The 13,261-nt window shown below is 42.6% G+C and overlaps 1 protein-coding gene and 1 long non-coding RNA gene across 2 annotated transcripts; both read left to right on the top strand.

The window, feature by feature from the left end:
* The first annotated feature begins 478 nt into the window (after positions 1-478).
* On the top strand, positions 479-2,532 carry LOC309506347 (uncharacterized protein). Its single transcript, XM_082180220.1, has one exon. The coding sequence runs from the start codon at positions 620-622 to the stop codon at positions 1,706-1,708; it is 1,089 nt and encodes a 362-aa protein (XP_082036346.1). The 5' UTR covers positions 479-619; the 3' UTR covers positions 1,709-2,532.
* A 3,918-nt stretch (positions 2,533-6,450) lies between these two features.
* LOC309506529 lies at positions 6,451-8,183 on the top strand. The gene is made up of 3 exons (XR_014208839.1): positions 6,451-6,892; positions 7,008-7,242; positions 7,510-8,183. It is a non-coding gene; the product is annotated as an uncharacterized lncRNA (long non-coding RNA).
* The last annotated feature ends 5,078 nt before the right edge of the window (positions 8,184-13,261 follow it).

Below are 13,261 nucleotides of genomic sequence, written 5' to 3'. Positions count from 1 at the left end.
TCGCGGTGAAGGAGTTTTTGTGAAAATGAGTGGCTCAATAGTGTATTATTGCCATTCCCAGTGGCTCAGTGGTTCATGTAGGTTATCTACAAACCGGAAGGTTGGTGGTTCAATCCCCGGTTCCACATGACCAAGTGTCGAGGTGTCCATGAGCAAGACACCTAACCCCAGCTGCTCCCAACGAGCTGGATGGCGCCTTGCATGGCTGACACCGCCGTCGGTGTATGAATGAGTGAGTGAATGGGTGAATGTGAGGCTATATGTAAAGTGCTTTGGTGGCCATGTGTCCGTTGAAAGCGCTATATATAAATGCAGTCCATTTACCATTATCGCAACAGCCCTAGTTGTCAAACATATTTTACAATATTAACAAGTGAATGATAGAACAAAAAGTGAAAGATCTGATCTCTGTTGCTTTCTGCTATTAAATCAGGGTTCACTGATTCAAACTGTATTTCTGTGTATTTTAGACCAGGTGAGAGTGAAAGAGCAAAGACAAGAACTGAATGAAGTGGAGGAGGAACATCGTAACTTTACAATTCAAAGAACAAAAGCCAAGACGCACACCTGCACTCAGTGTGGAAAGAGTTTCTCACGGAAAGGAAACCTTAACATACACATGAGAATTCACACTGGAGAGAAACCGTATACATGCACTCAGTGTGGAAAGAGTTTCACTGGTGAATCAGGTCTCAAATATCATCTGCACATTCACACAGGAGAAAAACCATTTAACTGTGATCAGTGTGGTAAAGATTTTATTTCATCATCAAATCTAAAAGATCACCTGAAAGTTCATTCAGATGAGAAGCCTTATGTGTGTTCTCTCTGTGGAAAGTGTTTTTCAAGGCCGGACAGTTTTAAACAGCACCAGAAAACACATAATGAAGTGAGAGATCATGTGTGCTTTGACTGTGGGAAGAGCTTTACTAGAGCTGAATGTCTGAAACAGCATCAAAGAATTCACACTGGAGAAAAACCTTACAAGTGCTCATATTGTGACAAGAGTTTCACTCGGTCTGAATCTCTGAAATCACACAAGCGAATTCACACTGGAGAGAAGCCGTACAATTGCACTCAGTGTGAGAAGAGTTTCATCGAGAAAGGAAACCTTAAGACACACATGAGAATTCACACTGGAGAGAAACCGTATACATGCACTCAGTGTGGAAAGAGTTTTTCTCGTTCATCAACTCTAAGTCATCATCTGCGTGTTCACTCTGGAAATAAGCCATTTAACTGTGATAAGTGTGGTAAAGATTTTATTTCATCATCAAATCTAAAAGATCACCTTAAAGTTCATTCAGGTGAGAGGCCTTATGTGTGTTCTCTCTGTGGAAAGCGTTTTTCTCGACATTTCTGTTTTAAACAGCACCAGAAAACACACAATGAAGTGAGAGATCATGTGTGTTGTGACTGTGGGAAGAGCTTTACTACAGCGGGCAATCTGAAACAGCACCAAAGAATTCATACTGGAGAAAAACCTTACAAGTGCTCATATTGTGACAAGAGTTTCTCTCAGTCTGATTCTCTAAAATCACACGAGCGAGTTCACACTGGAGAGAAGCCGTACTACTGTACTCAGTGTGGGAAGAGTTTCACCAAATCAAGTAATCTAGGGACTCATATTAAAAAGCATTGTTCTGTGTCACAGCGAGCAAAAGTTTTGTTAGATTCACAGGTAACAATTTACAATAACAGGGCATGAATAATTATGTACTAATTCCTGAATACTTCAACATGAACTCATGGTTAGTGAAGGTATGAACCACTGAAGAGCGATCCTTAACTGTGACAGGAGTCATAATGATTCATGCATGCATGCATAACAGTAGACTTAAACATGTTAGTACAGGTTAGATTATGCATTAATTAACGTTTAGGGGTAAACTAAATCAATCAGACTCCGTAAGAATAAATAAGAACTAATCAAAATTTTAATTAAACATATAATTTAATACTGCCATAATTTAAACTGTAATATCATAATCTGCCATCTGCAGCTTTGTGACAAATACTTGGAATGATTATTTAGCCATTATTTACACAGATCCATCTAACCAAACATGGAAAATATACTAATAACTAAACCGTTTTCTGATTTTTATTGTTAATGTAGGCCTATGTTTAGTAATAGCTAATTCTCTTCCCGGAACTACAGTATGTAGGGTTTGTTTCTGGTGGGACACTCATTAGTGGAGCACCCGGTGCTCCCTCGGCACATTAGTTGTGTTCCTTTGGTAATGCTGGCATTTTAATTTCATAAACATTGATTGCTTTGGTAAACAGAATTAATAATTAAAGACATGTTTGCATGTATGTTGTATTTGGGAGTTTTCAGGAGGTTATGTACAGTAATTAACTGTATTTTTAGTTGTTGAAATGTATATATACTTTGATTAGCTTTAGCTTATAGCTCATGCCCTATTTTGCATGTAAAGTGCCTTATGTGTGTCTTTACAGGTATGTTTGGGCTTTCTTTTAAGTCCATATGTTTAATTGTATAAATACAAATAAAAGAACTACACATCATTTGTATCTTTGTTTTAGTGTAGCATGGGTGTAAAGGAATAAGGATGACACTCTTATTGTATATGTTTATTCATATTTTAGTTTATGATTTGTAAGTGCATCATTGTGTCATGAATTTACTTAAGGAGGCACATCATAATTAATTAATTATTAACTAACCATACACTAACATCAACTAATTGCTTGTTAATGCATCATTATGTCATGACTTTACTTGAGGGGACACGTCATTACTAACTCATGATTAACTAACCATACACTAACATCAACTAATGGCTTGTTAATGCATCTTTATGTCATGACTTTACTTGAGGGGGCACATCATTACTAACTCATGATTAACTAACCATACACTAACATAAAGTAATGGCTTGTTAATGCATCACTGTCATGCCTTTACTTTAGGGGGCACATCATAATTAATTCACCGTTAACTACTTACCAATTTCAACTCATGGTTTATCATAAACTTACTATCAAATACACATGTACTACAATTAGTATTCATCACAGTTAAGTGATGTTGTGTGGCTTTTCAAAGAGTCTGAGAATGGATGAACAGTATCGTCATGACCTGTGTATGGATGGAGAGTGAACTACTGATCCCAACAAACGTTCCTTGACCTTAGTTCATGCTTGCTGGTTGAAACTTTTTTTGGGAACGGATTCCTCAGGAATTGTTGTAAGTCACACTAGGTTTAGGTTTGAATGATGCTTTGATAAAGTAGCACTAACAATCGAGGAGAGACATTTAGTCCTTTGAGTTTTCGAATGACTGACATTCTTTGGTGACTTCTCTTCTGAATGTACATAATGTGCTGATCAAAGGTAAGTTTGTTGTCCATTGTTACTCCAAGATATTTGAAACTGTCCACTGTTTCAACTGTTTGATTATGAATAACAATAGGATGCTGTGGTGAAGAGGGACTGACTATCAGCTCTTTTGTCTTGCTAATATTAAGATTCAGATAGTTGTCCTCACACCACTGGGCAAAGCTCATAACAGTGGTGTGATAGTCCATAACGGCAATTCTTCAGCACCTGTGCAGAGATGCTGTCGGGACCCGGGGCCTTGCCCAGCTTGCATCTGCTGAGCTGACACCTCACATCCTCCACACTGAAGGGTGGTGATTCATCAGGGTTTGGAGGAGGGAGGGATCTCAAAATAATTTCACATTCAGTTGAGAAATCCTGCTTGTCAAAACGAGCATAGAAAGCATTGAGTTATTTTCCAAATAGTGCTCAATCCGCTACAGTATTTACACATGAGGTATTTCTGGATTCACATCCTGTTAGTGTCCGAACTGTCTGAAACGCTTGTTTTGTGTTCATATTGGAGAATTCATTTTCCAGTCTGTCCTTTGCCCTGAATATTTCATTCTTGATATTGCGGGTTGCCAGTTTCAGGCCAACCCAATTCTTCTCTCTGAAGGCTTTATTTTTTTCTTTAAGACATTGTTTTATTTGAGGAGTAATCCATGGCTTGGAGTTGGGATATCTCCTTACTTTTTTGACAGGTGTACACGTGCTGATGCAAAAGTTTATATAATCAGTAATAACAGAAACTTTATCATTCAGATTCCCATCAAAAATGTCCCAATCGGTACATGCCAAGGAGCCCTGTAAGCAGGTGATAGCATCCCCTGACCACTGTGGGGCGCTGTAGTGTTGTGGTCTGTGTTGTTTCAGTTGTTGTTTGTACAGCGGGAGTAGAGAGACGATGTTATGATCAGCTGCTCCCAGCGGGGGATAGGAACACGTATGAAATGCATCGGTTACATTACCATAACACATATCCAAGATGTTTGCCCACCTAGTGGGGATGCCCACATACTGTTGGAAAGATGGCAACACACAGTCCAGCTTGCAGTTATTGAAGTCCCCCAGAATGAACAGCGGAGCGCCGGGATACCTAGATAACTTGTCCTTAGCATCCCCGGCTATAAGCTCAGCTGCTGTGTTGATGTTAGCGCTGGGGGCAATGTAAACACAGCTGACCACAACAACAGGGAATTCCCGAGGCAAATAGTAGGGGCGAAGGGACACAGTTAGTATCTCCAGGTCGGCTGTGCATGACTTGTGGTGTACTTTGATATTATTACACCACCTGTTGTTAATGTACAGGCATACCCCGCCGCCGCGCGTCTTCCCCGATTGCTCGGTTCTGTCTGCCCTGATTATTGTGAAATTGTCCAGACTGACTTCGGCATCCGAGATTGACTGGTCTAGCCATGTTTCTGACAGGGCTATGATACAAATATCCCTGAAGGCCCTTTCCAGTTTACACCTGGGATGTAACAAATCCATTTTATTGCGAAGTGAACGTACATTTGATAGTATGATGGCGGGAAGAGGTGGTTTAAATGGACGTTTCCTAATTCTGCAGCGAATACCCCCACGTCTTCCTCTTTTCCTTGGCCGAAGCTCCGGTGGTAAAACCACATCAGGTTTGATGTTACACAGCAATGAGGACCGATGTAGTAAGAGCACATCACGGCTATAGGTAAGTAACCTGTTGCAAGAGTCTGTTGGGTGTGTGTGGTTCCTGCAGATCAGCCATGCCGTTAAGATTAGGGCAGTAATGGTAATCGCCTTGTAACGAGGAATCATTGTTCATCCAGCCGAGTGTAACTTAACATAAAAATAATTCTAATTAAAGTAAATCAAAGTAAAATAAATCAAACTGAGTCAAACAAAGTACAGGCTGTGCTGTCGCAGCAGAGAATGCGCCATCAACCACGGTTTCGTGGACGGACGCCCTCGGCGACGAGCAGGCGAAGGATCTGCCCCGGGCAGATGGGTGGAGGCAGCAGCGGGCCGCCGGGGCAGGATGTGCCGGATGGCCTCCGTCTGCTTCTGGACAGCAGAGAACTGTTGGGCAAAGTTCTCTATCGCGTCGCTGAATAACCCAACCTGGGAAATGGGGGAGTCCAGGAACCAAACCTTGTCCACTTCCCTCATATCTGCCAGGTTGAGCCAGAGATGGCACTCCTGGACCACTAATGTGGACATTGCCAGACCAATCGTGCGAGCTGCAACCTTCGTACCCTGGAGGGCAAGATCAGTTGCAGTGCGGAGCTCACCCTTGAGCTACCCTCGTGCATATCTATGAGTGCCTGGGCCTGGTGGACCTGAAGCAATGCCATGGCATGCAGTGAAGATTGAGCTTGCCCACAGGCTTTGTAAGCTTTGCCTGTAAGGACAGACGAAAACTTACAGGCCTTAGAGGGGAGATGAGGATCAACCTTCCATGAGTTTAGCGGTCGCCGGACAAAGCTGCATCGCTACAGACCGCTCCACTGGAGGGATAGCCTCATAACCCTTAGCCGCACTTCCATCAAGGGTAGTGATGGAGGAGGAACTACTAAGGTGGTTTCTGGCAGAGAAAGGTGCCGTCCACGACCTAGTAAGCTCCTCATGCACTTCAGGGAAGAAAGGAACTGGGGCGGCGGGCTGAGAACCAGCCCGGCCCGCCCCGAGAAACCAATCATCCAACCGAGATGGTTCGGGACACGGTGGAGAATTCCAGACAAGCCGGGCAGATTGCCCCTCACCGGAAATCTTCCAATACGTGACGTTCACCATTTTGAATTAATTTATGGTTAATGCACGCTTGAGTAGTCGATTGTTTCCGACAGCGCCGACTAGTGGTTGAAGTAGTTGATCTCTCGACTAGTCTGGGCTTGCATAGAAGTTTGTCATGAGAAGTGTACCACAAAAGAGCTATGGTTTGCAGACAGTTATAAGAGTACAAATACGTCTATTGAATATACTGTGTGAACTCATTGTCCCGTTAGCTTGGAGAGATTTATTTTCCCTCTACAATAAGTTTTGTCAATTGTTGTGTTTATTGGTCTAATTTTAATAAACCTTGCATTGGGTTAGTCACTCAATTAATTCTCTTGTGCTTTGTTCCCACCCTTCTAAATTGTGTTGCATTGATAAGGAGTTATCACAAACTAAGACTGTTTAGTTGTGCTATCTTACAATCAATATATAGGCTAGTAAATGTAAGGTTAAAACTTGAAGTGGCGATGATGTCTTAAAATGTATGGAGGGAGTCTTAAAAAGGACTTAAAATGTATTAAATTCAACTCCATGATTCATGTATATATCATAATATTGTGCAGCAGTTGTCATTCAAATTTTGACTATTAACAAGAGGATTACGAAACTTACCTTTGGTACATCAAAGATCTGATATTTGATAGATATACTTGTTTTTACGTTATTAAATCAGGGTTCACTTCAATATTCACATTTATCCTCCTTGAAAAGCGTTCTAACAACTTAATGTTTTCATATGTTTATTTCAGACTAGGTGGAGGGAAAAGAGCAAAGACAAGAACTGAAGTAAAAGGTAATGATGCTGTAGTTTGTTTCAGCCTGTTGACACCAATAAAATGTGCTTAATGTGCCAATTTACTGAAGATCTCAGACATCAGGCTTTTCAGCAGCATACTTTTTAAATGCAGATTGGATAAAAACACAGTGATCACAGTTCACACCTGCAGTGAAGCCCCTCCCACAACAATTCACTAATGAATACTTGGAATATTCTCATCATCCTACAAGAGAAGGACAAACTCCAGGAGTAGCAGCTGAAATATGTGTGACTGTTAAAGGTGGAGTTTATTAAAGAGGAGATCGAAGACATGAGTGATCCAGAACCATCCAGAATAAAACATGAAGATACTGAGGAACAAATAGGTTGGTGTCCATTCTTGATTCTTCATTGTTGACTGCTTTGGTAGATGTGAATTAGTAAGCAGTATATGGATGATAAATGAGAGTAATACATCCAAATGATCATAACCTTTATAGCAGTTGTCAAACCTATTTTAACTGTATAAACAAGTGAATGACAGAACAAAGCTTTGCCACATAAAAGATCTAAAAGACTAAAACCTAAAAGACTGAAACCTGGTCTCTGTTGCTTTCCGCTACTAAATTAAACTGTACTTCTGTGTGTTTTAGACCAGGTGGGAGTAAAAGAGCAAAGACAAGAACTGAATGAAGTGGAAGAGGGACATTGTACCTTTACAATTCAAAGAACAAAAGCCCAAAAGACGCACACCTGCACTCAGTGTGGAAAGAGTTTCACACAGAAAGGAACCCTTAAAAAACACATGAGAATTCACACTGGAGAGAAACCGTATACATGCTCTCAGTGTGGAAAGAGTTTCTCACAGAAAGGAAACCTTGAGACACACATGAGAATTCATTCTGGAGAGAAACTGTATACATGCACTCAGTGTGGAAAGAGTTTCACTTCTTCATCCAGACTCAATTATCATCTGCTCCGTCACTCTGGAGAGAAACCATTTAACTGTGATCAGTGTGGTAAAGATTTTATTTTATCATCAAATCTAAAAAATCACCTAAAAGTTCATTCAGGTGAGAGGCCTTATGTGTGTTCTCTCTGTGGAAAGAGTTTTTCAAGGCTGGACAGTTTTAAACAGCACCAGAAAACACATAATGAAGTGAGAGATTATATGTGTTGTGACTGTGGGAGGAGCTTCACGACATCTACTAATCTGAAACAGCACCAAAGAATTCATACTGGAGAAAAACCTTACAAGTGCTCATATTGTGACAAGAGTTTCGCTCAGTCTGGAACCCTGAAATCACACGAGCGAGTTCATACTGGAGAGAAGCCGTAAAACTGTACTCATTTACATTTACATTTACATTTAGTCATTTAGCAGACGCCTTTCTCCAAAGCGACTTACAGATTAGGACAAAATTCAGCGAGTCATCATAAAGAGGCAAAAGCAACAACAACGCAAGAAGTGCTCAAAGTACGAAGTTCAGGTATTATTCAGAGTAGCATAAGCCTGATAAGTGATGTTACAAAGGGAAAGGAAAACTTTTTTTTTTTTTTTTTTTTTCTATAAGGTTAAGTGCTCACGGAAGAGATTGGTTTTCAGCTGTCTTTTGAATGTTGTCAGGGATTCTGCATTCCGGATGAGGGTGGGGAGAGCGTTCCACCAGCATGGAACTGTGAATGAGAATGTTCTGGAAAGTGATTTTGTGGCTTTCTGTGATGGAACCACGAGACGTCGCTCGTTGACCGATCGTAGGTGTCTGGTAGGGATGTAGACTCGTAGGAGTGAGTGAAAGTAGGAGGGAGCTGAGCCTGTGATAGTTCTGTAAGCAAGCGTCAGTGCCTTGAACTTGATGCGAGCAGCGAGAGGTAGCCAGTGCAGAGAGATGAACAGAGGAGTGACGTGGGCCCTCTTGGGCTCGTTGAAGATAAGACGAGCTGCAGCATTCTGAATCATCTGTAGGGTTTTGGTTGCACATGCTGGAAGTCCAGCCAGAAGAGCATTGCAGTAGTCAAGCCTAGAGATGACCAGGGCCTGGACGATGAGTTGTGTTGCATGCTCAGTTAGGAAAGGCCTGATTTTCCTGATGTTGTGCAGTGCAAACCTGCATGATCGAGCTGTCTTTGAAATGTGATCTGTGAAGGTCAGCTGGTCATCAAACGTTACTCCAAGATTTCTGACCGATCTTGATGGGGTGATTAATGATGACTCTAGCTGGATGGTGAAGTCGTGCTGTAGAGACGGATTGGCAGGGAGGACGAGAAGCTCAGTCTTTGCCAGGTTGAGCTGCAGGTGATGTTCCTTCATCCATGTGGAGATGTCCGCCAGACAGCTTGAGACCCGTGCAGCTACTGTGGGATCATCTGGTTGAAAGGAGAGGAAGAGCTGCGTGTCATCAGCATAGCAGTGGTAGGAAAAACCGTGTGCCTGTATGATGTGTCCCAGTGATGTGGTGTAGATGGAGAAGAGGAGGGGACCAAGAACTGAACCCTGGGGAACCCCTGTGGTCAGCTGATGTGCTCTGGATACCTCACCTCTCCATGCGACCTTGAAGGACCTACCTGTGAGATAGGACTCAAACCAGTGGAGTGAAGTTCCTGTGATGCCCAGTGATGAGAGGGTGGACATAAGGATCTGATGATTCACCGTGTCGAAGGCAGCAGACAGATCCAGGAGAATGAGGACTGAAGATTTGGAAGCAGCTTTTGCGATCCGTAGGGCTTCTGTGACTGACAGTAATGCAGTCTCAGTTGAGTGTCCTTTCTTGAAGCCAGATTGGTTGACATCCAGCTGGTTGTTTAGAGACAAGAAGGATGTTAGTTGGTTGAAGACAGCTCTTTCAAGTGTCTTCGCAATGAATGGTAGGAGAGAGATAGGTCTGTAATTGTCTACAAATGATGTGTTTAGCGTTGGTTTTTTGAGCAGTGGAGTAACCCGAGCCTGCTTGAATGCTGTAGGGAAGGTGCCAGTATGGAGGGATGAGTTGATGATGTGTGTGAGTGATGGTAGAAGTGTGGGAGAGATGGCTTGTAGAAGGTGTGAGGGGATGGGGTCAAGCGGGCAGGTGGTAGGGTGACTGGAGAGGAGAAGTGTAGATACTTCTTCCTCGGTTAGCGAAGAAAAGGAGGACAGAGGGATATTGGCTGTGGAAGGGGTCGGTCTGGGTTCCTGTGTGTGTGGAGCTGAGAACTGACTGCTGATAGCTGTTGTTTTGTTGGTGAAGAAGGTCGCAAAATCGTCAGCAGTTAAGGAGGAGGCGGGAGGTGGTGGAGGTGGACAGAGGAGAGAGTTGAATGTCTTGAAGAGTAATCGTGTGTTGGAGGAGCTGTTGATCTTGTTGTGGAAGTATGAAGATTTTGCAGCATGAACATCAACAGAAAAGGAGGAGAGGAGGGATTGATACATACTCAGGTCAGATGCGTCTTTTGATTTGTGCCATTTCCTCTCCGCTGCCCTGAGTTTGGTCCGGTGTTCCCGAAGAACCTCAGATAACCAGGGGTTAGAGGGAGTAGTGCGTGCTGGCCTGGAGGAGAGAGGGCAGATAATGTCTAGAGAAGAGATTAGAGTGGAGCATAAGGTGTCCGTTGCGGTATTCACATCCAGAGATGAGAATTGTGAGGGTGGGGGAAGAGAGGATGACACGGCAGAGGAGAGATGGGAGGGGGAAAGTGAGCGCAGGTTTCGTCTGAAAGTGACTGGTGGTGGGGGTGGGGGTGCAGGGGTAGAGAGTTGTAGACTGAAAGTAATGAGGAAATGATCTGAAACGTGGAGAGGTGTCACCAGGATGTTTTCTGTGGTGCAGTTGCGTGTGTAAACCAGGTCCAGTTGGTTGCCTGATTTGTGAGTAGCTGTGGTGATGAGTCGTTTGAGATCGAAAGAGGCTAGGAGAGAGGTGAAGTCTGTTGCATGTGGCTTTTCGAGATGAATGTTGAAGTCACCGAAGACTAGAAGTGGGGTGCCGTCCTCAGGGAAAGTGGACAGCAGCACATCCAGCTCATCTACAAAGTTACCCAGCTGACCTGGGGGGCGATAAATGACTACAATATGGATTTTAATGGGGGTTGTAAGTGTAATAGCATGATATTCAAATGAGTTGTTGTTGCATAGAGAAGAGAGCGTGGAGTATTTGCAATTGTTAGAAACGAGAAGCCCTGTACCCCCACCTCTCCCAGACTGGCGAGGGGAGTGGGAGAAGGAGAAATTGCTAGAGAGAGCAGCAGGGGTTGCTGAGTCTTCTGGACGAATCCAGGTCTCAGTCAGCCCCAAGATACTAAGAGTAGAATGAGATGCAAAGGCTGGAATGAAGTCAGCTTTATTGACTGCTGACTGACAATTCCATAGACCCACGGAAAGAGAGAGAGGAGTATGTGAGGATGTGAGGATGGGACGCAGATTGGCAGTATTGCGCTGCCTATTGCGCGTGATGAAAGGACGGTGCCGAGAGATAACAGGAATGTATTGAAAGCACATGTTGATGAAGGTGAACAATAAGATAAGTAGAGGGAAGAAAAAAAAAGGGGAAGAGGAGATACGCAAGTGCCTTTCTGGTGTCCTTGCTCGGTGGAGTCGCGCAGGTAGAGTCGCTGGTCTTTACCCGAGTCGGTCTTCACACGAGGAGGCTGAACACGAGAGCTGAATGCTTCCGCTGACGCTTCCGCGGCAGCGTGCAAATTACACAGATATACAGATAATGCTCTCACCGCTTGAGTGAGTACAGCTGTTTCGTTCGGGCAATTAAGTCAATAACGGCAAAATGTGTCAAATCTAAAGTGCTAGGAGCAACGGCTTAAGTTACGTGCAAATTAGGTTGCTATAAACAGTTACATGTGTTTCGTTCGCGGCTATTTCTCTAAAGTGCCAATGCGTCTAACTGAAATACAGGATTATGTCAAATTAAAATTACAAAAGAACAAGAAAATCGAAGATGGCCTTACCTTGACTAAAATACAGCACTGAAAAATCAGGAGAACAAGGTATTCTAGAGAAAACCACTTGCGAGCTGCGTGCCTCTAGTATGCTGCCCGCTGGTCCTATTGAAGTGATCTGAAAGCCCTTCTATTTATATCTATCAATTTTCACAGATGCTGTTTCGTTCGGGCAATTAAGTCAATAACGGCAAAATGTGTCAAATCTAAAGTGCTAGGAGCAACGGCTTAAGTTACGTGCAAATTAGGTTGCTATAAACAGTTACATGTGTTTCGTTCGCGGCTATTTCTCTAAAGTGCCAATGCGTCTAACTGAAATACAGGATTATGTCAAATTAAAATTACAAAAGAACAAGAAAATCGAAGATGGCCTTACCTTGACTAAAATACAGCACTGAAAAATCAGGAGAACAAGGTATTCTAGAGAAAACCACTTGCGAGCTGCGTGCCTCTAGTATGCTGCCCGCTGGTCCTATTGAAGTGATCTGAAAGCCCTTCTATTTATATCTATCAATTTTCACAGATGCTGTTTCGTTCGGGCAATTAAGTCAATAACGGCAAAATGTGTCAAATCTAAAGTGCTAGGAGCAACGGCTTAAGTTACGTGCAAATTAGGTTGCTATAAACAGTTACATGTGTTTCGTTCGCGGCTATTTCTCTAAAGTGCCAATGCGTCTAACTGAAATACAGGATTATGTCAAATTAAAATTACAAAAGAACAAGAAAATCGAAGATGGCCTTACCTTGACTAAAATACAGCACTGAAAAATCAGGAGAACAAGGTATTCTAGAGAAAACCACTTGCGAGCTGCGTGCCTCTAGTATGCTGCCCGCTGGTCCTATTGAAGTGATCTGAAAGCCCTTCTATTTATATCTATCAATTTTCACAGATGCTGTTTCGTTCGGGCAATTAAGTCAATAACGGCAAAATGTGTCAAATCTAAAGTGCTAGGAGCAACGGCTTAAGTTACGTGCAAATTAGGTTGCTATAAACAGTTACATGTGTTTCGTTCGCGGCTATTTCTCTAAAGTGCCAATGCGTCTAACTGAAATACAGGATTATGTCAAATTAAAATTACAAAAGAACAAGAAAATCGAAGATGGCCTTACCTTGACTAAAATACAGCACTGAAAAATCAGGAGAACAAGGTATTCTAGAGAAAACCACTTGCGAGCTGCGTGCCTCTAGTATGCTGCCCGCTGGTCCTATTGAAGTGATCTGAAAGCCCTTCTATTTATATCTATCAATTTTCACAGATGCTGTTTCGTTCGGGCAATTAAGTCAATAACGGCAAAATGTGTCAAATCTAAAGTGCTAGGAGCAACGGCTTAAGTTACGTGCAAATTAGGTTGCTATAAACAGTTACATGTGTTTCGTTCGCGGCTATTTCTCTAAAGTGCCAATGCGTCTAACTGAAATACAGGATTATGTCAAATTAAAATTACAAAAGAACAAGAAAATCGAAGATGGCCTTA

This window comes from Leuciscus leuciscus, assembly GCF_965113295.1.
Source record: "Leuciscus leuciscus genome assembly, chromosome: 9".
Taxonomy (NCBI): Eukaryota; Metazoa; Chordata; class Actinopteri; order Cypriniformes; family Leuciscidae; genus Leuciscus; species Leuciscus leuciscus.
Note: the sequence above shows the minus strand (reverse complement) of the source record. Positions and strands in the feature narration are given on the sequence as shown.